At 43.4% G+C, this 26530-nt stretch overlaps 2 protein-coding genes across 2 annotated transcripts; one reads left to right on the top strand and one right to left on the bottom strand.

The window, feature by feature from the left end:
- Positions 1–423: 423 nt before the first annotated feature.
- stx10 (syntaxin 10) lies at positions 424–13580 on the bottom strand. The gene is made up of 9 exons (XM_030428625.1): positions 13494–13580; positions 12924–12999; positions 10953–11046; positions 10202–10296; positions 8569–8631; positions 7520–7621; positions 6608–6714; positions 4723–4817; positions 424–3643 (listed from the first exon to the last, which is right to left on the bottom strand). The coding sequence occupies exons 1-9, from the start codon at positions 13559–13561 to the stop codon at positions 3567–3569; spliced, it is 777 nt and encodes a 258-aa protein (XP_030284485.1). The 5' UTR covers positions 13562–13580; the 3' UTR covers positions 424–3566.
- Positions 13581–24440: 10860 nt separating this feature from the next.
- On the top strand, positions 24441–26122 carry ier2b (immediate early response 2b). The gene has a single exon (XM_030414917.1). It carries the CDS (start codon positions 24653–24655, stop codon positions 25202–25204), a length of 552 nt encoding a protein of 183 aa, XP_030270777.1. The 5' UTR covers positions 24441–24652; the 3' UTR covers positions 25205–26122.
- The last annotated feature ends 408 nt before the right edge of the window (positions 26123–26530 follow it).

Genomic DNA, 26530 nt, shown 5'->3' with positions numbered 1-26530 from the left:
CAGCCTCATAGAAGCAAACTGTCTAACAGTGAGAGTTGATGTGAGTCCATCACCGACGGCTGACTGAGCAACTTTCAACAGGACGTCTGCAGCTCGTCTGAATGAACAGGACTCGTGTGTTTTCGCGGCGCTGCTCGGTTCACAAACCCACCGGGGACCCAGTTCTGCTCATTACAGCTAAAGTAAATGTAATTTCACATGATGGTCCCGCTCTCAGAATAGGATGCGATGATGTTTCCATTTTAGAAGAGTGCCTCTCGATTAAACCTCGCTCCTGTGGCGTCGGCAATTTGATGAAAAGCTTTTTACCTAAAGTACAAATCACAGAGGGAACCGGAGCCAGAAATACTGACTTCAGACTAAAACATACAGCGAGGGAACAAGATCAGCGCCGAACATGAGAAAAATAATCACCACAGTCGCTTCGTGTTGAACAAGTTTAATGAAACTCAAAACCTCACTGAACCGTTTCATAAATCTCCGGCAAACCAGTAAGAAAACAATCATTTTACGCAGATTTCACGTTTTGTTTTCGTCAAAGCAGCAAACAGAAGCGTCGTGACCTTCATTCAACGTGTAGTGTGTGAAAGCTAATACTTAAAATATCTCGTATAGCAGAGCGGTGAAATGAAAAGCAACCCTTCCTTTTAATATCACGTCACAATAACAAGTCTTTCAGGAATAAATGTGGATACATTCGAAAAGGACAAACTCTCTCCGGCCAGAAGCTGCTCTCTGATCAGTGGCACTTCGATTAAAAAGGGGAAGTTTAGTTTCATTGACAGTTTGGAACCGGTCAGAGGTCAGATTATGCAGTTTCTATTGGACAAAACAAAGACTAGAAACCTTTAAATGACTCTTTCTTCAGACCCAGATCAAGTTAAAAACAGAATGAGCGCCTTAGAAAAGCCACATTTCCACCCAACAGTACCCGAAACGTTTAGACCCAGGAAGTGTTTTTCTAGAAACTGAAGGTTCCTCCAGTCTGTTGTTTTTAAATTACAACTCCTGGCTGATGTATCGAAGCACAGTGAGCAAAAAACAAACATGTCTGGTGTCGCTAGTGTTGTCAGGAGTACTGAAATATCAATTCTGAATATTTTAAATGGTTTCAACACTCATTTTTCACAGTATTAATACCTCAGTACCCGCTCACGTAGTCTCACCTCCTCCAGAAATTAACTTCAGATATTTTATGACCCAACGTTGTCAATGTTTCCCCATTTAATCAAATATGTTTTGCAGGATTGATATGTTTCAAGGTATCAAAGCTAGAAGCTCCAGTATCGTGACAACACGAGGACCTGCAGATTCATCTAAACGGAGGTCGTAGTCTCAGAGTTAACAAACTTTTGGAGAGTACGACGCCACAATCCAGGACTTTTTGCGGGCTAATTAACTCGGATCTTGATCCCTGCGGTGGAACAAACGCTCCCAGTCGCTGGGGGAAACTTCCTGCGGGTGGAAACTTGGCTTCCAACACTCGATGTTACAGTTTCAGATCCGTTAAATCCAAACAGAAAAGCACTGAACAACAGAAAAACTCCTCTTCAAGTGTTTTCTGAGAAGCTTTTACCTTCACACGCTGTCCCGAGGTCCTACAGTGACTCATGACTTCATTTATGCTCGCAGCCGTTTTCCACGAATTCGGTTAATTCTCCCCGCCGAAGCGTTTAAGGAACGAGGGCTCGCATACGCAGAAGCACATTAAAAGCATCCGTGATGAACTACTGAGCGAATAGGATTAGAAAGAGGCAGTGAAGCATCCTGGACGTCTGACCTCTGACTCGCTGAAAAATCTCATCTGACTGCTGAATTCATTATTTTCTCTGCGGCGGGGAGACAAAACACAAACGTGACAGGAAATCTGAATCACACAGGATTAAAAAATAAGCTTGAATCTGGATTTATACAGGAATAAAAGTCCATTCACACACACGCACACGTTTAAAGCGTTATAGTGTACTGTGTATCATCAGTACAGCGGTGACACACACCCTGGCGTGGGCAGTGTTACCTGACGTGACACAAAGAAAGCAACATGAGCCGCAGCCTCCAGCAGAGGGCGCCGCCAGCCCGGCGCTGCGCTGCGTGTGGAGACATCCTGCCCGGCAACCGTTCATCCTCTCATCAGCCGAAGCTTTTTCAATAAAAACGGGCGAACCCATTCGCTCAGAGCCGAGCTTCTCTCTCATCATCGCCCAGTGAGAGCAACAAAAGCCTCAGCCAATCGTGAGCTGAACCTCCTGCAGCCGTCTGGGGCTGCAGACCTGACTTCACCTCACCGAGACGCATCACCGTCAGGCGCGGGGAAATGAAAACCGCTCAGAAAAAACATCGAAACGTGCGTCGAGAATCAGAGACGGATGAGTCGACGCGTTTGTTTGGATTTGAGAGGACGAGCTCGTCGGTGCGACCAGCAGAAAAAGGAAACTGCACGTTCTCCTGATTGAACCGATGACTAATCCTCGGTTGTTCATTTCCCCTCCCTGACTCGCATGTAGGCACATGAACATACTGCACTTTTCACAATATAAAAATATATTTAAGGCAACACTGAAACCCCTCCTCCTCCTCCTCTCCTCCCTCCCACGCTGCTCCTGAAAGCTTAAAAACACAAATAACTGCATTTTTTCTCTCGATTTTACCGTTAATAAATCCATTTTTTTGGAAACAACTCTTTGGCTGCTAACTGCCGGGAAATCAGGTCTGATTAAATACGTTACATGTTCTTTACAAAAACACTCCTTTCCCTCCTTCTATAAAGCATTTTACTTACAAAACAGTTCATCAATACGTTTGTGGTTCATCGTGGAGTCACATCGGGCGTCTGCCAGCTCCGAGCACGCTGCGGATCACACGTCACGCCAACCTGGTGGCAAACGGCACGAAAATAAACAAGCTAGCAGTCGTCAGCGCTTCTTCCGCCGGGATTTAGCCGTTTAAATGCCTCCTGACACTTTCGTGCAGGGTTGTGATTGTTTTTTTTACCATTTACAGGTTATGAATGATGACAGAATTAGATTGTTTGGTAGTTTTAAAGTGACGATTACTTAATATTCGCGGATTTATCGACATGTGCACATTTCTCTGCCACTGGTTGGGTGTGATTACAGGCCGTGACGCTGACAGACGTGAAATGATCTGGAGCTGATTTGCTCTTTTTAAGCTGACAGCAGCAGCTTCCCGCCGCGACTCTCACGCTCAGTACCGTTTTCTCCCACAATAACCGAAATGCACCAGTTTGAAATCCGTAACACCTCCGAGATTTCCGCGTGTTGAGCTCCTCCGCCGAGGTTTTGTTTTGTTTTTTTTCTCTCTCACTTGAATGATTAAAAGCAGAGAGGAGGAGGAGGAGGAGGAGTCTATCCTGACTCCTCTCTGCAGGGCACCAGTTTCTCCTCAGTGTGAAGAAAGGGGGAGGGGGAAGGAGGAGAGACACGTCGCTCCTCCTCCTCTTATCTGTCCGTCCATCAATCCATCTATACATCTATCTATCGATCCGTCCGTCCGTCCTGACAGGGAGGAGTCGCTGAGCTCAGTCGGGAGGTCAGAGGTCACTGAGATCAGAGGGCGAAGAAGAGGATGAGGACGACGATCATGATGGTGACCAGCACGCCGATGGCACACCACTGTCTGCGACCTGAGACACACACACACACACACACACACACACACACACACACACACAGTCAGGCTGACATCCGTGACTATTATTAAAGTATTGATTGTTGTTTCCAGGCAACAGCGTACCAACTGTTTTAAAGGGAACAGTTCAACATATTGGGAGATTTGCTTTCTTGTGATTTCTTGCTGATTTTCTAAAGTTTTTACAGAGTCGAGCTAAATATTCCCTGTTTTTACGCTAAGCTAACGTAACCAGCTGCTGCCTCCAGCGTCGTGTTACACCTGTACACACACCTCAGAGCAGAATCAATGTGCTCGATTGATATACGTTACCTGCATTAAGAGATGTGAGACATGTTGAACTGTCTGTGTGTGATCATCTAAAGGATTTGTACAGGTGCTGGAAATCCTTGAGAACACTTGAATTATACTGCAGTGTTTGAGGGTTTAAAAAGCTCTTAAAGTGATAATAAACTGTTTTTAACTGGCTCAGCCTGATTATAGGACGCCAAGTCTGTTTACAAAACAGGCGACACATTTTAAAACATGAACTTTTTTGTGTTTTTCTTCAAAGTTACTACGAGGAACTTTCATTTTTCTTTACTTTCTGCTTTCTGTTTGTTTATTTTTAGCTTATTTTAATACATTTCTACATATATTTTCTGTATTCATCATTATTTCTATTGCTTGTATTGTATTATTTTACTATTTAAACCACTGTTGGTGCGTCTCAATCACTGGTTGAGCACTTAGAAATGCAGTTTGATTCATTTGAAAGGTGCTCTATAAATAAATAAAGATTGATTGATTGATAACAGTTAAATTCCCGCAGTGGAAATCTGACGCATCATAGTCCTGAACAGAAACTGAAAGTTTCAGCTTCTGCAAAAAAGGAAGTTACTGGTATAGGAATCGCTCTGACACATGCTACCATATATTTTTTTTTCCCCCTGAACAAACTCAACTGTAAATAATTCATTTCCTTTCTAAACAATCCTGCTTCTTACAGGACAATCAGGCTCTTCTCATCAGCAAGTAGTCAGATTCTCATTCTCAGAAATGACTAAAGTGTTCCTCTGCGTGTTGTGAACTTACTGCTGGTCATGTGAGACACCTTCTCCAGCTTCTTTAAGACCGAGTCCATGCGGGACGACGTCTGATCCATCTCGTCTCCAAAGTCTCCCAACATGCTGAACAACAGGAGGACAAAACACGTCAGCAGAAGCAGCGAACACTCCGGAGAAAACACTTGTTTAGCCACTAAAACCAGTCAGTGTGATCAGGTCCAGTTGTCCTCGGCTGCTGCAGACATTTTAAGCGCTGCAGGATATCGAGAAAGGAAGAAATGTACTCTGTGTGTCTGAATGATGAAGAAAAACAAACTTCTACATAAAAAATAGCAGGAACTCTTGAAGAGCACATCCCGAACTCTTAAAGTACGTGTTGAAAGAGATATACGGACGGTTAAGCGTTTCTTAAAGCAGCAGTGGGGCTTAAAAAATGTGACTGCTGTCCTGCGGGTGGAGCTACAGGAGAGCTGAAGGAGTCATTAAAACTCAGAACTGCTCTGAAGACGACAGGACCGGCAGATATTGTGACTCTGCCGTGACGTCCTGCGAGTCACCGTACAGATGATTAAAAGCTGTTATAGTTTGCGTTTGTCGTCGCCGGCTGCGTTTCTCCTGCCGAGCACTGCGAGTTTCCATCGGGAGGCGTTTAAGTCGGCGTTGTTGACACGAGAGCAGAGAGACAAATAATCCTCTCGCTCTGCTTCCTGAAGACGAGTGCCACGCTTGTTTTAATCACCCGTCTGTTGACTCGACACGTCTCGATCCCGGACAGTCACGGGAAACATTCAGAGGAATCCAACTCGGATCAAATAAAACAGCAACTGAAGAAGTGAGTGGGAGGAGGAGGTGGAGGGAAGGTTCAGTTCTGCCTCATGTGTCGTCCGCTGGAGAAACATTCAGTATTTAATTAAACCGGCATAAAAAATAAACAAATAAATAAAGAACTGAAAGCACTCTTTGGCTGTGAACACTCAGCAGTGAAGGGACTCAAACCCTCTAACTACTTTGTTTCTGTTAATGATGTCCCAACATTTCCCAGAATTCTCTCTGGTGAAGTCTTTCCTCTTCTGTTGGATCAACATGGGATCTTGTTTTAGAAAACACATGTAGGATAGTGACGAAATGAGACACAAATCATTGTTTGATTCTGTTTGAATTTTGCCACAAATTCAAAAATAGTTGCTCATCTTGAGAAAGTCGCAGTTTGTCATAAAACCTCGTCACAGTGTGAGGCTGTGACGAGGTGTAATTAGAAAGACAAAACATCTTTTATTTAACATAAAACCTGCTGACTCTCCTTTCAAATCAGCCGTCAATAACAGCAGATTTGACATTTTAACTTGTTTAAATAGTTTTTTTGTGCCGAGGTGACGAGATGTTGGTGACGTACATTATGCGAGAGGAACAACTTTCCACAAAACTGAATGGTATTTTACTGACGAAGTGTGACTTTCTTCACTCGCAAGATTATCTTAATAAAAATCTACAAACTTCAAATAACTTGTTTTGTCCGAACAACCGGCAAAAAACAAAAGTATTCACTTTACCGTCACTTAAGACAAAGAAAAGCCGCAAATTCTGCCAATTAAGAGGCTGAACACCAAGAAACAACTCAATTAATTCATTATAAAATCAGTTTTCTTTTGTCTGTTGACTGATCAATTAATCAACTAATTGTTTCAGCTCTATGAGGGACAGACAGCTCAACATAACTGAACTTGACGTAAACTGTTGATGTTGATGAAGTTGTTAAAAAAGGATTATAGAAAGAAGAAGAAGCCGTCTGTATTTAAGCTCCCAACATCTTCTGCAGTCGTCTGGAAGACGTCTGAACTTTGTGTCGTCTTATTTCACTCGACTAACAATCTGCTGAGTGAAAGAAGTTAAAACATATGGTGGTCTGCACTCACACAGCCTGCTCGTCCAGCTCGTCCCCGATGCGTCCCGACATGTCTTTGAGGACTCGGATGCTGCCCGACACCAACTCCAGCTGCTCGTCCTGCTCCTGCATGATCAGCTACACACACACACACACACACACACACACACACACACACACACACACAAAGTTAACGTTCATCCTCAATGTCTATCATTTCCACAAAATATTAAAACGTTATTCCTTTTATTTCCCATCTAAACATCTGCTTTTGATCACAAATCACGTCACAATTTACTTTAAAGCGACTCTAATGCTGCTCAGATCTGGTGAAACTCCACAGGAGAACACATCTACTCCTCCACCTCTAATCAAAAGGTGTGAACGAGCACGTTTTTTTATTTTCATTCACTTCCTACTAACAGAAACCGACGACCTGACACAGGATGTGTGAAGAAACAGTTTCATCATGCGACACCACAGGAAGCAGAAAACCCGACAGCTCGTACTCTGACTCTGAAAATAACCTTTTTACACGTAGGTTTCATTTTCATTCACAGCTTGAAGCTTCGTAAAGCGGATAAAGATCTCCTCGTCTTCATTAACGCGCTGCAGCGGGAGTCCTGCGCTCGCTGTGCTCGTCTTGTATTCGTGGAACGTGACGCTTTGATTCAATCCGTCTCGTAACGTAACCTCGTAAAAAACAAACAGCACAACATCTTTTTAAGCTTTTAAAGTCGCACTGAACTCGAGTTGAAATGGCCGTAGAGGGACTTCACAGGAGGAAACTAATCCTGCTCACTTTTCTCTCCACTTTTAAAGATAAATTTAAGTCAAGAGTGTAAAAACAGAACACAACACTGATGACTAAGACTTCTCCCTTCTTCCTTTTCCTCCCCGCTTCCTGCCGCCCAGCAGCTTCCTCTTGCTTGTATGTTTCTACCTGCTGCTGTTCCTGTTGCTCCTCGATGTATCTGGAGTTTGCAGACACCATGTGAGCCTCCAGTCCTGTTGACCTGTCCTGGCCTGATGACGTCAGCAGAGCCTGGACGAGACACACACAAGACACAAGAAAGGACAGAAACATAAGCAACAATTATAAAACATTTCCTCGTGACACCAAGAACTGAATAATGGTTTTAACATCACATAAAAATCAACCGTGAGGTTTAAAAACCCAAAGCAGCACTCGGATTAAACTGATTCAGTATTAACTTGGTATAAAATTAACATATTGCACAATAACATCTAAATTTAATGCACAACATTTGAATAAAGTCATACAGATTGATAACATGCAGGTTTCTTGGGCTTTTGTTGCAGACGCACGCGACTAAAAATGAATTTTTACACCAAAATCAGTGCGTTTGTGAACATTTTCTATGTGGATAAACCTGCTAATATGGACACTGACTGTGTTCCAGTTGCAGCAGCCTTTGTTTTGTTTGTTTTTTGTGTGTTCAACATCATGAATGAACACAGGGAGCAGTAGAAAAGCAGCATGGAGGCCGTGACAGTGGTGACTTTACAAACATCTTTTTCCTCAGTCGCTCTTTCAAACGCAACGCCGACTGAACGGAAAACTACACATCAGTGTCATCATCTTCAACGTGTGTCACAGCGTCACACCCGAAAAGGTGAATGAACACAACAACAGTCATCTGACTTGAATGAAAGCTGATTGTACCATTTCCCACTGAAGTAAAGAGCCAGATGTTAGCAGATGTTAGTGGGTCTTTTGTCTGGTGTGAAGAGGACAACATCGAGCTGCTGTGAATTGTAAAAGCCAGCAGATGTCACTGTGTTCGCTGCGTTTGAAGCCCTGAACCTTCAAACCTTCATCAGCACATTCACAAAGGAACCACTGCTGACAGCCTCACACTTCTACCAGCTCCATCATTCAGTCCACGTATCTGCGGTTCGTTACATTTCGCCCGGTAACGTGTTTATGACGTTCACGTGCTCGTCGTGTGTTTAGACGTGCACACCCACCTGTCTGTTCTTCTTCTCTGCCTGAGCCACAGCAGACGGGCTGGACAACTGATCCTTCATCTCCTGCACACACACACAAACACACAAACACAACAACACTTGACAACACACTCCCACAATGTTTCACAAGTGTAGCAGAGGTGACTCTGAAAGCCCGGCTCGGCGCAGACAGCATCATTAATGAGACGTTGTGCTCGGCAGCCGGGCAAATCAAAATGTCAGAAGCACTTGTGTTCCCCCTCAGTACGGCTCCTTTCTTTGGCTCAGATGACTCAGATCTCCTCGGTTCTATTTAAAGATGGCACCTTGTTGCCTGCAAGACTCGTCTGCTGGTACCTGACTCACATTTTCCACTGTGCCAACGGCGCGGTCGTTGATTCAGTTCAGTCCGGAGCTGAACAGCTGCGGTGCAGGTGAACGAGCAGACGGGCTGTGGCGGATAATCGATATCGCATCTCTTTACGATGAAACTCGTTGAAAACACAGAAGTTTCTCCGTGTTTTAGCTGCTGAATGACGGATGTTTGACTCCGTCTGACCCGTTCAGTCTGTGAGCTTTATTAGAAACACTTCAGTTGCCAAAACAGAACAGAAGCCTCACAGGCAATGTTTGTGTAACCGTCTCTGCTGCAGCATGACCACTGGTAACCACGCTAACACCGCTCCAAACAAAACACACACACGGTCTGCGCCGACGATACGTCAGGTGAGATCTGTTACATCGGAAGAAAACGGACGATTTAAGCATCTTTTAATTAAACAATTAGGATCAAAATACGAGCTGAGCGCCAACACTCAACACTGTTTATTAAATTGGCACAAACATATAATCCTTGACATTTCTGCACTGGATTATTTATCGATAAACAACCCAGATTCCCTGAAAAGGTTGCCGATTGTGTAAAAATTTGTCACACCTGGCTTTAACATACGTCTTGACATGTGACCATAACTCCACGATATGCAAATAAACACGTACGTCACTGGTGTAAACTCGCACAAACAGACAGAAGGAAATCATTCTGTGTATAACGTTTGCAGAATTTATAAGAAGTGCTAAAATAATCAGGAATTTGTCAAAGACGGCGATTTTAACATTTTTTATGTTTCCCCTGACTCGACAACTAACAGAATACATCGATTTGTTACGGAAGTCTGGGGACTTTCCACACAGGTGACAAACATATAACCTACATAAGTTACTATATTTAAAATTTGACATGTTTTCTGTCAATGTTCCAGTTCCAAAAAGAGTGAAGAGTCTGTTTGAGTGGAGTTGTTTTTGTGCTTTTAAACAGAATGTGGCAATTTGTTCATCGTTTATGACATAAACTCAACTGAAAACCGTACAAAGACAATATATTTATATGTTTTAACTGATCAGCTTCATTGATCTTTGTAAATATGTGCTCATACAGGTGAACAGGTTCATAGTATCATGATTGTGTATGAAAGGCTCCGCTGCTATGACGGGGCGAGGTTCACCACTTTGTGAAACACACGTATCATCAAACACCTGATAGGGAAATTAATCTCATCCACACGAGTAAAGACTGAAAGATTTGACATCCAAGTCTATGAGAATGAAAACCCAGCATGTCTTTAAAGAAACAGTATGTGGAGGTTGAGTTTACCTGGACAGATTTCCTGGTTCGCTCCACAAAGTCTCTCCTCTCCTGAAGTTCATTGTCTCCCAGTTTGAACTTCCCCGGGTTCGACTCCACGATGTCTGAGCTGGTTAAAGAACCAACGGACACACAAACTCGTCCTAACCTCCCTGTGATTACTGTCAGAAACTCTGCAGACCATCTTTAATGGATCCATAACCAAAAACTTACAGGATTTCAGGACGTTTTTAGAAATAAAATACTAGTAAAAAGGGAAGAAAAAGCTTATCAGGACATTTTGGTGTAAAATAACTTCCTCTCTGTTCCCGTCATTTGAAGTCGTGAGGAAACTTTTTCAATTTTCAAACTACTCAAGGCTCCTTCATGCACTAAATCAATCTTTTATTAAAACCCTGGTGAACCAGTTTCATTTGTTAGTGAAAAATATAATAACCACAGTCATGAGTCACAATAAGAGGTTCAATCATTGAATGGAAGCAGGTCGTGTTTCCTCTTCTCGCCTGAAGAATCTGCTCTTTAAAAAACAACGTCTTTTTTCTTGACTACTGACAGAGTCTCTTTATATTTGTGAGTTTAATTATCATGTAGGTAAAAGTGTCTCTGGTCTTCAGAAGGTTAACAAATCTCCTCCTGAATGAGTGGAAAGATAAAGAGGAGAGTGTGTGAGCGGGAAACAAAGGATCAGTTTGTTTTAAAAATACCGACGGTCATGTGAGGATTGGAGCTGTGAGGGTGAGAGAGAGAGATTAAAGGATACTGATGGTCTCACTGAGGTCCTCCAGGTCCCAGTCGATGGCCCTCAGACAGTTCCTCAGCTCATTGGTGCTCCAGTCCAGCTCGTCACGACTCACCTGAGGACGCGGCAATCAACAGACACTCACTTACTACAGATACGACGCAAACATTGTGCTCAGACTCTGTGCGAGCAGCTTTTCACTCCCACGACAGAATTCTACAACTTTGTGATCACTGAAAATTTGGCATGTGGGAGGTAAAGCTGTGAAACCAGGCAGACAAAGTCCTGACGTCCAGATGATGTCAGAGACGGAGTTTGTCGCGAGGAAAAAATGGACAACAACTAAACGGTTTATAAAAGATTGATTTAACGAGGCTGATTTGTTGATTAGCACTCTGTTGTATTCCAGGAATACTGTGTTCTCATTCGATAACTAACACAGGCTCAGGAAAACTGGTTATTTCCACGAGGACGGATAACTCAATTAAAAACAGGCATGTTAGGAAATTATTCAGAACCTCATTAAACTATTCCATCTGTTTTAAATCGCTGTGATGACAACTGTAGGAGTCCGACAGCTCAACGAATTTGAATCTGAAACTTTTACTTTTTTCTTACAGTATTACTGTTGAGCGTTTTCTTGTCTATGCGACAGTGTGATAAACATTCGTTCCTGCAGGTTTTTAGTTGGGATTAAACTTTAAAAACAGATTTGAATCTTAACAAAAGCAGATAAGTGTGTCCACTCCTTTCTCCACATGACTGATAAACACCTGCATCATCTACCAGAAACACGCGTGAATACAGAGAAAGCTTCGCTGCAGCAGGTTGTTGATATGTATTTGTTTAAAAGGCTGTTTGTGTTTGAGAGATTTGCTGTAATGTACATTATGCACAGTTGACTCGACAGTCTTTCCCTTCATTAACAGACGCATTTGCATTTTAATAAATGCATCCCTGAATACCTCCGAGTGTAGTTTAAAAATCATAATCCCAGTGAGTCCAAAGTGCATTTTGAATGAATTACCAACTATATTTAGAAGTTTCCCCGCTTGTGATCAGACTGTGAGCTGATTGTTTACGCCGAGGCTGACCTACTTGGTTGCCGCAGGCCTCAAAGCATTGCTTTATGAGAAAGTGCCGTACATGAAAGCAGACATAAGACGAGCAAGTGAAACACACGATAAATAAAACGTTTGACAGCCTCGCAAAGAAACACACTGCAAATTCATCAAATATACGCAAAAACAGAGATGCTGCAGGCGGCACGGAAGAAAACAGAAACATGTTACGACAACATAAATGTTTCTGAAGGACATAAATACTTAAGAATAAGAATGCAGGAAATAAGTAATCAGACTTTTCTAGTTTTCTTTCACGTTTGACATGGTGTGTTCGGCCGTTTTTAGTGTCTCACAGAAACTTTTTTTTGTGCTGCGAACAATTTTTCATGATTCTGCATTTGCATCATGTGTTTTTGTATCAGATATTCTGTCAACACAATTTGGAAACTATGATTTGTTGTTCTGTTTTGGAACATCTACTGCATGTTTGTCTGTCCTGGGAGACAGATCCCTCCTCTGCAGCTCTTCCTGATGTTTCTACCATCTTTTATTTCCTCTGTTAAAAGGTTTTTTTCTCAATATGGCAATTTTTAGCTCAGACTGAGAACAGGATGTCGCTGAACGGATTGCAAAGCCCACTGAGGCACAATGGGATCGTGATTGTGGGGTGCTGTCAAAGGTCGTCCTGTTATTCTCTTGTGTTGCACTTTTCTGTGATGTGTGTTTCCAAGTTTACTGAATGACAGTTGAGCTTTCTAGGCCACCGTAGCTGTGAGCTTTAGACCCTACCCTTTGTTTTCCTGTGTGTGTGGCGTATAAGGACATACTTGTGTAGCATATCCATCCAAATATACCTCTCTGGAGTCCTTAAAGTGTCAGGACAGAGATTCCTGCAGTGATATTGTTGTGGAGGTGTTGGGCAGCTCACCTGTGTCCCATCCTGCAGCAGCTCCTCCCATCTGTCAAACAGGCTCCGGGCACGAGAGAGGGCCTTCTGCACCTCCCTGAATACACAAGCACAGCGAAGACAACATGACCAGCACGGACAGTGTTAGCTAACTGGCTTCACCCTTGAGACACCTGGCTGTTTTTTAAGCCCAAACACCCGCAGCTAACGCCTCGTTTTAACCAAAACAAACACAGGGGCTACATTTCGCATCCCTCTCTGAACTTCGCAGCGGCTTGTAAACTGCCTGACAACAGAGTCCCGACGCAGCCCAGCTGTGTGCAGTGAAAGCCAGGTGAAACAAACACAAACAGCACGGATTTATTTGTCTTGTTAGCCCCGAAAACAAACGTCAACACACCGACCACCACGTAAGCTAGCAGCGCTGATGCTAGTTAGCCGCAGCTAGCCGTTTGGCTAACTTCGCTTTGGTAACTTTGTCCTGAGGGGAAAAAAAACAACTCGCTGTCCAGTTCTGCGTCTCTACGTGTAGTTTCTTGACTTAGCTTGACGTAACGCTGAGTTTTAAGTCTTAATTTGTTCATTTCTTACCCCTTCACGACGAAAAATGGGTCTTCTATCGACATGATGCCTTCTTCCGCTTTCCTCCCTTTGCGCATGCGCACTTCACAGACCAGTCTGCAATGACACTTATCAGTCAGAGTCAGTTGTGCAGTTTTTCAGCTATTTCATCACATTTAAACACAATTATGGTTATTTATGACACTTGGACGACATAAATCAACACCATGTACCACCACAATTTATAATCCAACTGAATATCTTTTCTTTTTTCCATTTTTCCAGCTTGTAAACGTTGGAAAAAAGTAAAAAATGTCATCATCAATCAAGCCAACAATCATGACAAACCACAGTTTCTATACCAGGTTGTGGAAGATGGTTAAGATGAAGGATTCCGCTGAACAACAAAAAGTGAGAGAAAAGAGGAGAGGAGTCACCAGCACACATCTGTATAGGATTAGTTGCCGTGGTAACGTCCATGCAGTGATGCAATCGCTGGCTGCGTTTGCAGGACATGGCAGGAATTGTGACACAAACAGAAAACTATGAGCTGCATTTAACTCTTTGTATACACCGTGTCCAAATATTTACAGAACAGACTGTTTTAAAAAATACGGTAGACTAAGTAGGAGGACGTCTTCCTCCAGAGAAGGTCGTTTACAGCCTACAGACGCAAATTGCACATCTGCACTACAATTTCATGACATCTGAGCCCTCTTAAATGCCCCTGTAGTGGGTAAAATATGATAAAGTAATCCTCTGCGGTCGCCAAATGTGCAGTAAAACATGATACAGTGGCCCCGAGGGTGCTTTTCCACTGGGGAAGATGGGATGTGGGGTCAAACAGTCTGCCACTCGACCTCCATGTGCCTCTATATGCACTAATGAATAGTTAACTGTGTGTTTTTATTAAAGAGGAGTAGTTCAACTTTAAATCAGAGTCACATTATAAAACTCTGTGCAAGGGTTTGGAACATTTTCCCCATTAATACATGGTGACTCATCACACTAGTACCATGTTAAATATAGCCGGCTGTTATTTTGAGTCATTCAACAGCTTTGAGCAGAAACTCGGTGCACTCTCAACTATTTGCTCGTGTTTTAAAGCACAGCACGTAACATTTTTCCCCTCCTACGTCTTGAAGGAGCGTGCAAATCTCTTTTTTTTTTCTGGCATCTCCGGCCTCCAGAAAGCGTTCCAGAGCGGCGGAAACGCCATCGCAGCTGTCAAAACCACAGCCGCTGATCTTTTATTTCGTTTTGGGGAAGTGGTAGAAAGTGTTGGACAAGTGTTGCAAAGCTGGAAGGTTGTCAGCGCTGACTTGCAATTATTCAATTACTCAAAACAGAAACAGCACGAAAGGTTTCAACCTCCAAGCTTTCGGCATAATCAAAAAGAGCTGTAGGTCATCTCTGTCTTCCTGAGGTCGTGAACGTCTGAATAACTTCTATTAAATAACAAAAAACAAAAGTCATGCATGGAGAGGCTTTCCCCCAAAAAACATGTAGAATTTAATAAATGAACCCTCTCATGGGGAAGACGCTGACATGTTGGGGCCAGATGCACAAAAATACAATCTAACAAAAGACATATGCTTCCAATCACAGACCTTGATGTGTTTTTAATTCATATTTATTGATTTTTCCAGAACACAACACAGAGACACACAGGTGTTACATCACATAACACTAACACACCTCACAATTAATCAATTCCACATGTAAAGAGGAATAGATAGGAATATAAAGGCTCTCTTGTTCTATGAAATACATTATCGAGTCATAATGAGGTGAAACATATTCATTTATGACTTTATGCCACTGTGTGTTTTGTCCGTTATCTCCGTGAACAGAACGTTAAAAAGATTCCCTTTAATATTTACCAGTGAAAAAAGCTGTTTTGTATTCCAACTAGCACACGTAACGGATCGCCGTCATTAATTTCCTGCTCTTTAATGTGCAGAATCCTCTGATGCTCTGTTAATCACAGGTAACGCCTGAGACGAGCCTACTCCGGTTTGCACTTGAGTAGAAAAAGAGGGAAAAGAAAGTGTTAGATTCACGACGACGGTGTGAGATATGTGAGCTAACATCGTCTGTTACAGATGCTTTCTGTTCCTCACGCTCTGCAGGGCGTCATCCACACGCTTTAATCAAACTTTAACTCGGACTGTTCGAGTGTTTCTGTGTGAGTTTAGTTTGGTTATCATAAAATCTATTTAATTACTGATGCGTATTGTAGTGGGGGTGTTAATCGGGTGATTAAGTGGTTACATAAACACTCGGGCGGACCAACATGCGATGCTAAAAACCTCAAAATCATCTTAAAATCACACCACTTTCTTTATATTATTTTGCTTTTAATGAGCTTTTCCAATAAGTGATGTTAAAAGATTCATGGACTCGTTTAAGCAGACCTTCTGGACGACATCATGCTCTTATTAAAAATGAATTAGTAAAGGATCCACACAGACACAGACGGACTGAGTGGATCAGTGAAGGGTGTCGCTGCAGGAAAAGAAAACAAAAGATGCATGCTCAGCAAATCCTCCAGCTCCAGTTTGCATGTTCTCCTTCCTGTCGCACCCATTTGTCTCGATCCTGAGGGGGTTTGCTCTCAATCCCACCCTGTCCTGTCCGGCTCCTGGCTTCCTGTCTTCATCCTGTTTCCTCCCCTCTTCTCCTCCTTCACTCCACCTCCTCCCTTCCTGTCCTGTGAAAATTCACAGCCAGTTATAAACGTCACTCTCACCAAACACACACACACACACACACACACACTGAAGGAGTCCTCTCTGTGGTTTTCTCTGGTCTTTATCCAGATCAAGTCTTCACCCTGAGTTCACTCTCTCAGCTCTAAACCAATGGGCCAGTTTAATAGGTATAACACGTAACATGTCTGAATTAAACTGTTACGTATTCAAAGACAAATAGTCAGATTTTAGACATTTTTGTTGAGCTGTTTTCTTAAAGGGATGTTCCAGTGTAAGTTTAATCCATGGTCTAACACACCAAGACACCGAGTAAGACCCACCATCGAGAGATTAAGGTAGCAGACCGCTAGTTTACGTAGTTTTAGCAACCTCAGAAACGACCGCACGATAACAATACATTGCAGTCTAGCCTCCAAGATGAAACCGCCATCAAAAAGCCACAAATAATGCTCAGAACAGCACCAAACTTCAGCAACAGTACAAATAGGGTGCCAGCACATAGTTCTAGGCATCAAACATCTGCTAGCTTAGCTGGATTTCTATTGTAAAGTGAACACAGCTCACAACTCTCCTGCAGCAGCTTCCTGTTGTGGGGAAACCCTGACGAGTCGATTACCGAGCGCAGTAGAGTTCCGTAGTCTCCTCCAAACCACAAAAGTTAGAAATGCTCAATTCCGTTCTTTTCCCTGTCCGCTGTCGATAATAACTGTTATAAACTGGTAGGCATGACACATATGAACTTTGATTGCATTTCCATGGAGTAATAATCATACATTTTCATCCTTGAGCTGCGGAACTCTACTGCACTCAGTAATCGACTCGTCAGGGCTTCCCAACAAGAGGAAGCTGCTGGAGTGGTGAGTTCTGTTCACTTTACATTATAAATCCAGCTAAGCTAGCAGATGTTTGACGCCTCGAACTATGTGCTGGGACCCGATTTGTACTGTTGCTGAAGTTTGGTGTTGTTCAGAGCATTATTTGTGGCTTTTTGATGGTGGTTTCATCTTGGAGGCTATACTGCAGTGTATTGTTATCGTGCGGTCATTTCTGAGATTGCTAAAACAACGTGAGCTAGCGGTCTGCAAACTTGATCTCTCGAGGGGCGGTCTTACTCGGTATCACAGTGTGTTAGACCATTGATTGAACTTACACTGAAGTATCCCTTTAAGTTATCCCAAATGTTTCCAACAATGTGCAAACCCCAGAGATTGTTATCAGATAGCCGTTAGCTCGTTGTCAGATCGTCGGTCGATGGCGACACAGGAAACATCCGTTGATACATCAGAGAGTGGTGAAGGAAGTCGGCACAGGTGACCAAACGTGATGTAACTCAAACTTTAAAACGTTACCTCGTCTGTGAACATCAGAAAGATGTGTATTAGCAATGGTTGTTGTTTAACACTAAAGACAAAAACTCCCATGATCCCACACAACAGAGGTAATCAGCGACAGTCAAAGCTCCATTAGGGCGTTTAATTGGGCTGCTGCCATCGTCCCTGTGTACAAACACCAGGGGAGAATCCATTCACTGACAGCAGTATGTCCGACCGCACCACCAGTAGGTGGCGATATGCACCGCTTCAGCTAGCTGCTACTGGACCTTCATCTGGGTCACATACCAAACAAGTAAAGAAGTGCCAATCGGGGGAAACATGGATGACATTTCTGCGCTGAATTTCACATAATATATATTCGTCGTCGTCTTCTTTTTTTGTTTTTCACGACTTCCTGCTACAGATTTATGCCATGGACGACTACCGGGTCAATGCCCAGGGCGGGACTGTGGTGCATGTGCAGAGAGCAGAGGCCGGTTCAGGTCCGACTGAGGAGTATACATGAGTACATTGACTTTCATCGGCTTTATCCGGCGGTGTTAGTCCGACTTTGAGGAATTCGATTTGGTACGATTTCAGTCGGACTAACACAGAAGTCCGACTTATTCCACTCTATTATATCATGTAAACGTAAACGTAAATTAGAACTTAATGTTTCTTTATGTTGCAACTTTATGTTTGTTTAGGTTCATTTTTCTATCCCTCTCTTATCACAACTGCATCTTTAAGCTCTGGTTGGGTTTAGGCACAAAAACCACATGGTTAGTGTCAGGAAAACATCACAGTTTGGCTTAAAATACCCGTTTTGGTCACCGTGATCAGGGATGTAGAGCGTCTGAGAGTGGCCGGCTTCGGTTGCCATAAATATGCATGAAAATATCCTGAGGTGTCCTTAAAAACAGGAAGGCTTTTTGCTGGCTGGTTGGATTGTTGGCTTGTTATAACACCACCACCATCATCTGAAACTGGATCATGATGTTCCACGTTTCATACCAGTGTTAAATGTGGACATATCTGTGGTTTGCAGAGACATTAACTGCTAACATTATCCCTTTTTTTTCTTGACATCACCCCAAAATCTAAACGTTGCCTCCAAACACTTTACAGTCTGTCCAGCAGACAGCAGCATCTCTTCCCCATCCTTCAGTAGCAGATCAGAAAAAACCTCCAGTGTAAAAACCCTGAAACACTTGATGAAAACAAACGTTTAAGGGTTTTTTTACACGACTAAAAATGTTCTCTAACAACTCAGAGAGTTATTTTCCACTTGCTGCATCACTTGATTTATCTCTGCTGCTCTTCTGATGTCCAGTTCAGCTGTGGAAACTCTGCGTCATTTTAAAGCATTGTGATGTAGCAGGAAAATCTCCACTGGAACAAAAAGAGAGTCTGAAATGAACCAGGTTGGTCTGGTATAACAAAAGAAAGCTGGCTGCGAGTCAACAATCAAAGGGAAACAGCCAGAGGAGCGCTCAGTCTATAAATAGACATCCTGACCCATTCCCTGACGATGCCTTCAAGTGCCGCTCGTAAGGATGACCTACTTTCAGCTATTTGTGTCACAGATGCAGCTTGCTGTTTGGTGCATTCAGAAAAGTAACTTGGTCTTAGCTGCTGTCAAGTTTTTGGTGGTGCTGCTGTTCAGACGGAGGAGGAGGAGGAGGAGGAAACACACGTCACGATATTAAATGACAGTGAATGAAGCCAGGACGCAACTGAAAACCACAACAAACATCAGCCTGTGCGTCAAACACCTGCAGCACTTTAACCGCCACTCGACTCTCAGCGTCTCTGAAACACGCTCAGCATCCATTAAAGCATTCAAACGTGCCAGAATTTGAAATTGAGAGCCATTAATGTGGCTGTTACAAAAGATAATATATGCTTTTTTTCACAGCCAACCACTTTGGCCTCGGATTCTAGGAACCCTGCGGTTTCCAGTTATGTTGTGAATATGTATAAGTCAAGTCTGAATTAACTTTCTCCATCAAAGTGAGTCAATGCAGAGCAGACTTCTGAATTCAGTCTGGCCTTAAACTTGCATTAAGTGATATTTTGGGCTGCTTTGGAGCAGCGCAGCAGGCAGTACACAACACAGACATACAGTATTATTTCTTTAAAAAGCTAATACGGCCAACTCCTTGTCTGCAATTTACTTTCTCAATCAATTGATAAAATTTTTTGGTCTATAAAATGTCGGAAAATAGTGAAAAATGCCCAACGTAATGTCTTTATGTGTGTTGTTTTGTCCAGCTGGTAGTTCAAAGACATTCAATTTGAGAGAACATACAAGAGACTACATGTAAAATGCTTAAAAGCGCCAAAACAATCGTTAACATGATATCCAAGCTGCTATAATACAAATGGTTTGACTTTCACACTGCCTACATTTAAAACAACACCAGTAAACAGCCAGACTGTAGACCTTTGTTAGATACGTGAAAAGTTAGATATCTTTTCCGTCTTCATTTACTTTATTGTTAAATGTAACCATTTGTATTGTTTGTGTTGATGGCTTTGTGTGAAATGTGCACAAAAAAAATCAATCAAAACATGGTGGAACCTTAACGTGGTCCAATATTCCCTCTTTTTTTCCTCTATTTTGGTCTCCTCCAACTATCTTAGTGTCTCACTGAAACATCTTGTTCACCTGCTAGTCGCCAACTACGTCCGGAGCTTTTGCCGCTAAAATCAGCGGCCTGTCGCGTTTGGAAACGTGGTTGATGAGAGTCGTGAGGTGGAATCAGAACAGTGAGGCTGTGGGCTGTGAAACCAAAACAAGGATCTGAAAGACGCTAAAATGCTCCGGAGAAGCTGCAGAGTCAAGTGATAAATATCAGTGGGTTTGTCTTGATAAGCTAACATTTCACGTCACACACAGAGTGACTTGGCGCTCAACAAATAACCTGGATTATGAGTTGATTTCACATCTCAAGCTACGTTTAATAATCTTTTAAGTTTTAATCTTAGAGAAAAATGATCAGCGACAAATTTAGGATATGTGACTTGTTGTATAAGCTCAAACTTGCAAAGAAAGTCCTTCTACAAAGTCTTTTTTTAAGGATTAAAGCTGCATAATTTTAGAGGTTTGCATGCTAACCAAGCTAGCTCCTGTGTCATGTTACTACTCTGAGCTCGCAGTCAGGACAGTTAGCTGCATGGCTAAGTGAAGAAACAAGCTAACAGCAGCTACAGTCAGCCAATTCTTACATATTTTACCTTTAACACGCTGCAAGCCATCGTAGTAATGACACACACAGACTGGTTAATGAAATTGGGTCTTCTTTAGCTTCATGTTTTGTTGATTGTGACAACAGTTTCCAGACTTTCTGCCTCTTAAAGGTCATATCTTGGCAACTGGGTCACTTTCCAGTCCTACCAACCAACCAGTGTTTACGCAGAAGCAAATACTGCAACCCTTTGAAACGGCAGACCACACCCTTCAGTCTGCACACACACACACACACACACACACACACACACTTACATATACAGTCACACACACACGCCACCGCCCATTTGGCCCGCGGCGAAGGCAGTGTGAGGATAATCACACATAACACTGTCACCATAGAGACCAGTCGGGTACGGACCTGAAGTGAAGTCATGTTGGTGGTTTGTTTTTCGTTTTTTTTCTTCGCTCGGCTTATGGAACTACTCATCCGACAGACATTTATTTAAAATGATTTAGTCTGTTTAAAAAGACTTGCAACACATTCCAGTAACAACACATCAGCTCACGTTTCACAATCTATCATTTAATTGCTAAACACGACGAGCGAGAGCAGACGGTGAAAGTGGACACAAGGAGCAAAAAATGTCCATTCGGGTGGACAAATGTACATTTTTTTCTTTAAAACTTTGTACTTTGCATCCTGGATTTGTACATTTATCTAACACATTTTGTGATATTGCATTATGTTTATGCATTTAAGAGTGAAAGACTAAATTAAATCTGATCTAGCGACACAACCAATGATCCCAAAGCGTCAGTATTCTTACTTTCTTACATATTGGACCTTTAAGGCAGACAGAACAAACTGTCTGACATAGAGAAACACCTTTTCTTTGTGCAAAAACAAGTGCAATTCCCACACTGAAATCCTCGCAACAATGACTTTATTTAAAGTTTTATTTCAGACGCAGAGCGAGTTGTAACCTCCATATTATGCAGCGCAACGTCTCGGCGTGATGGCTGTGAGGACATTTGGTCTCCATTACAGTGTTAGTGTTTCTCCTGCCACGTTCACGTCATGTGGGGAGGGGAAAGGAGCGATGGGGATGGTTTCCATGGTTACAGCTTGCATGTTTTTTTTTTTGTTTTTTTTTTACAGCAGCGGACCACCGAGGGCGGTGACTGCCAGTGTTACTGATAACAAGTGTACTCTGAGTTACAGCTGTGTTGTTGTCATGAGTGTGTGAAGCTCAACCTGTGTTGAGAAAAACGAGGGTCCAACCTGGATGATGTCATGAGGAAAACAAATACAGATGTGGTTACTTTAAAACTTCCATATGTTGCCTTGGTGATGTGCACAATCTCCCTCCAACACTCACACACTTCGCTCTGTGTCTCTTCACTGTAAATCATTTATTGATGCAGAGGAGGGAAAATTTAGCATTAAATGTTGTTTTATTATATCTCAGCGTGCCTTTTAAACATCTAAATGAGATGAAAATCAGCCCAAACTGTGGATTATTTATTGTTTTTCTCTGAACAACAATGAGAAATGTCCATGAAAAAAAAATACAGCAAAAAAAAAGAGGAAATAAATCAAAGTTTGGTTTTCGTGGAGCAGTGCGCAAAAATTAAAGAACATGCAAAAGCAATAGTGCCATTAAAATAATAAGAAGAAGAATTACATGTATACAATCATAGAAACACTTTAGTATAACCCTTGTTAATAAATGGTAAGAGGCTTCTTCAGTTCTAACTAACCAGAGGGGAGTTACAGGCTTTTAAACTCTGTGTGGGAGTGTCCTAACAGAGTGGTTAAAGACACGCGTCCTCGGTGAGACCTGAAGAAGCCTCTCGGATGAGAAACAAACCGAAACACTCCCGGTTGCCTACGATACAGCACGGAAGTGCACCGTGACCTGGATGACTGAGAACCTTCATCAACACAGTTACACAACTGTTATTAAGCAACTGTAAAGGCTTAAAACATCAGTCACAACACTGTTATGGGAATCCAAATAAAGTTTATGAGTATTTATTAACCATTTACAAAGTATTATGAACATCAATCACAACCTTCCAACAAACAACTGCTGATAAATAGTTTATTACAGTTAAATTACTATTAAATTAAAGTTGAATTTACTTCATATTTGCCTTTTTTGATTATATAAATTGCTTATTTTAATGAATATATATATAAATATTTAGATATTTAGACACGATTACTCACTGTCTTGTAAAATAACCTGATTAAGTTGAGTTTCTTCTTCTCGTAAGCACCTGCTCCACCACATGTGTGCAGAAGCCGTGACTCTGTGACATAATAGGGTTAAAAGAAATAGAATAAAATGATAATAAGCACCGTCTTGCTGCAGAATTTCCCCTTTTTCTTTTGTTGTCAGTCTGAAGTTGTTGTATTTCCCGCGGGCCGTGAACGCAGCAGCGCGGTGCTCCGGGCGGACTGCCTCCTGCAGTTTGACCTCAGCTGTGCTGCTGCTTAGTAACCTAATTTACACCGGTGACAGCTCCATATATGGTGCCCCGATGACGACAACACCGCTGTGCACGGGCACACACCGGGAGCGAGGGGGGAGGAGGGGGGAGGAGGGGGAGGGGGGAGCTGCGGTTGCGCGTTCGCGTCATGGCTTTTCCACTGTGCGCGTCCCCACGGAGCTTTACTACCGGATGGACCAAATATGGCAGCTGAGCGTGCGAGTGTGTGACGTAGTGTGTGTGTTCGACAGAGAGAAGAGGAAGAAGAAGAAGAAGAAGAAGAAGAAGAAGAAGAGCAGAAACTCCCGACACGTTTTTTTCTCTCCCACGTAAATTCTTCGAACTGCTGACTGTTTTTTTTTTTTTGTTGTTACCGGAACGTAAACACTCTCTGACATAACGTGACTGAACCGAACCGGCCGGACTGGGTTCTGTCTCCAGACCACTTCCTTGTCTTTATTATTGTGACAAACACTTCCTCCTCCTCGAGCTGTCCGCGTCTCATATGTTACCTAATCGAACAGAATGTCTGTATTTTTATTAAATTACAGCGTTTATTCTGCAGAAACATCACCGTATAATATATAATCCATTATATAATCACTATTTTGTAGCAGATTAAACGTTGAAACTTTATTTTATTTATTATCTCAACAGTTTATCTCTTAAATACCACATTAGATAGATGTTGGAATAAAAATATTATGAATAAATTGTTCCTGCCTGCCTATAATACTCTTGATTTAAATGCTATTTATTCTAATAATATAAGATGATAGATATATAAGACATTTACATTCATTTCTATATGAATTAAGACATATTTAAGTGATGGTGTTTGGCTGAAACGCGTTTTTAAACCTGAAAAAACACATTTTCCTTCATGTTTATAAGGAAGCTACCACATATAAGCTTCCATTAAAGAGAGAGAAATCAATAAAATGTAGAATTTAACCTTCAGGAGTCAAATATCAGAGTTTAGGTTTGAATTTAACGCGCTGCAGCAGCGACGAGAGATCTGCAGCAGAAATAATAAGAGAAGATCAACTGTGAGAAAAACTCGGTAGACGGAACAGATGGTGTGTGTGTGTGTGTGTGTGAGAGAGTGTGTGTGTGTGTGTGTGTGAGAGAGAGAGTGTGTGTGTGTGTGTGTGTGTGTGTGTGTGTGCGCTCCCTGCAGCTACAGCAGGTGTGGGCGGCGCCTGTTTGTCACTTACTGAGGAATGAAGTCCACGTTACGTCAAAGGGGAAATAAAACGCCACCCTGCTACTCGCACACGCTCATTTCTCAGAGTACAGCAACTAGTGCGGAGCGGAAGTCCGAGCCGAGCCGAACCGAGACAGGTTACAAGAACTATTAACTAAAGTCTGACTCAGGACAGATCGAGCTCGTCGGGCTAGTTGAGCCTTTTTTGGTAACAGTGCCAAAAACAACCGTGCGTAATTACGCATAAAAAGAAGAAAAGAACAATGAGTGCCACAACCGCCATGGAAGTCAACGCCGAAGCCAGACGGATCCTGGCCGTGTCGATCAGCAAGCTGTACGCCTCCAGGACCCAGAGAGGAGGACTGAGGCTCCACCGGAGCCTTCTCCTCTCCATGGTCATGAGGTCTGCCCGGGACATCTACCACTCCTCCCGGGAGTGCGAGGGGCCAGCCGGCGCGCAGCCAGCATCGGAGGAGCCGATGGACACCACCCCCAACCCCGAGGAACAACCCGGGCTGCCCGAGCCGGAGCCCCAGCCGGCTCTGAACTCCACCGAGCCAGCCCAAGAGGAGTCGGACAGCTCGGAGGAAGACAGTGACACTGAAATCACAGAGGACAAAGAGAACTTGAGCCCGGCGAGGCAGTCCAGGAAACGCCGGGGCAAGGCGTCGGCGGCGCCTGACTTCCTTCCCAGCAAGAGGGCGAGGCTGGAGCCCGGGGAGGAGAGGTATGCGGCCCCGCTGGGCAGCTGTCGCGCGGGGGCCGGGGACACCCTGAGCGCTTTGTCTCTAAATCGGGTTATACCTGCCTTCTGAACAGACGGAGGGACAGAAAATAGCCTCCAATGAGACTTTGGAGCGGAGTGATTCTCAACTCCTCGTTAGCCTATAAGGGCGGTTTGATCCCTTGGCGCACCAAGGAGCTGACCTACATCGGCGATCCTGGGACAAAGGGATTACCGGGGCCACGGTGCGAGCTCTCCGGGTCGATCTGAGGGCGCCTGCCGGGGCGGGTAGAGCCCCCCCCGCTCTCCCTCCCTCCCTCCCTCCCTCCACAACAGAGATCAGCGGAGCAGAGAGCGGAGAAGAAGCCCGACGCAGGCCGGAAAGTTTGAGGAAGCAACCGAAGGAGGTGGGGAACCGACAGAGTCGCTTTCTGGTTCCCCGGTGATTCACCTTCAGCGAGAATGAGTCCAAACAAGTGACTGCTGCTGACTCAAAGTGTGTGTTGTGTGTGAATCAGCAGTGAGTGATGTGAGTCAGTCAGAGGAGAAGTGAAGTGGTGAACGGCTGACCACACACACACACACACACACACACACACTCTCTCACACACACACACACACACACTCTCACACACACACACACACGAGAAGGACTGGAGGGAATTTCCTGCCTTTGTGCCGGGATATGAGACTCTGAAAGAGGAAGGACAGCTGAGACTGTCACACACACACACACACACTGCTGCTGTGGACTTTTGACAAATCAATACTACTGCTTTGGAACTGTGTCATCTACAGTGTTCACGTGGTGCTTTTATAACCAGGCTCTCCACACGGTGTTGGTGGGTGAAGCCCGGTCGTCTGAACTCTTTTGTGTTTTCTGTGTCACTGAAATGTTTGTTTTTTCATGACTGACGTGTGGAAAAAATAATAATTACCTCACATTCAAAGCTGCTTTATTCTATTTGTGTGATGGCATTCATGGTGTAATAAACACGTTGAAAAGGAATCTCAGCTGTCTCGCTCAGTTTTGTTCCGAAGTCGCTCGAGGATTCACGTCCAAACTCCTCTGTCGGTCCCACATTAAAGGGTTCTGTTGGTTCTGCGTCAGGGCCGAGGGTCACGGGGTCAGGCTTTCTATAAGAGGGGAGGAGGCTGGTACAAACAGTCTGGCCCGCTAATCTGCTGCTTACGCTAAGACGCACGCACATTAAAACAAACAAACTCACTGACACACACACACACACACACACGCGCGGTAACGCAGAGCTCCCGGGGTCGCACCGCTTCCTGCTGGATTATGACAGAATTCTGAATCACATCCTTCCTTCCCGACATGACCTGACACGGATTCAAGGGAGGGATAATAAAAGAGTTACGCAACACACACACACAGCAGCAGCTGGGCTGACAACAC

The sequence above is a fragment of the Sparus aurata genome, chromosome 1 (genome assembly GCF_900880675.1).
Source record: "Sparus aurata chromosome 1, fSpaAur1.1, whole genome shotgun sequence".
NCBI lineage: Eukaryota > Metazoa > Chordata > Actinopteri > Spariformes > Sparidae > Sparus > Sparus aurata.
The sequence above is the reverse complement of the archived record's forward strand: the minus strand, read 5'-3'. Positions and strand labels throughout refer to the sequence as shown.

What these genes read in the sequence shown, in the direction of transcription:
- stx10 (XM_030428625.1), bottom strand. Translation starts at nt 13,561, where the DNA reads ATGCGCAAAGGGAGGAAAGCGGAAGAAGGCATCATGTCGATAGAAGAC. An exon ending in CCATTTTTCGTCGTGAAGGG is followed by an intron (nt 13,000 to 13,493) that starts GTAAGAAATGAA and finishes TTGTGTATTCAG; the next exon opens with GGAGGTGCAGAAGGCCCTCT. An exon ending in GAGCTGGACGAGCAGGCTGT is followed by an intron (nt 4,818 to 6,607) that starts GTGAGTGCAGAC and finishes CCTGTTGTTCAG; the next exon opens with CATGTTGGGAGACTTTGGAG.
- ier2b (XM_030414917.1), top strand. Translation starts at nt 24,653, where the DNA reads ATGAGTGCCACAACCGCCATGGAAGTCAACGCCGAAGCCAGACGGATC.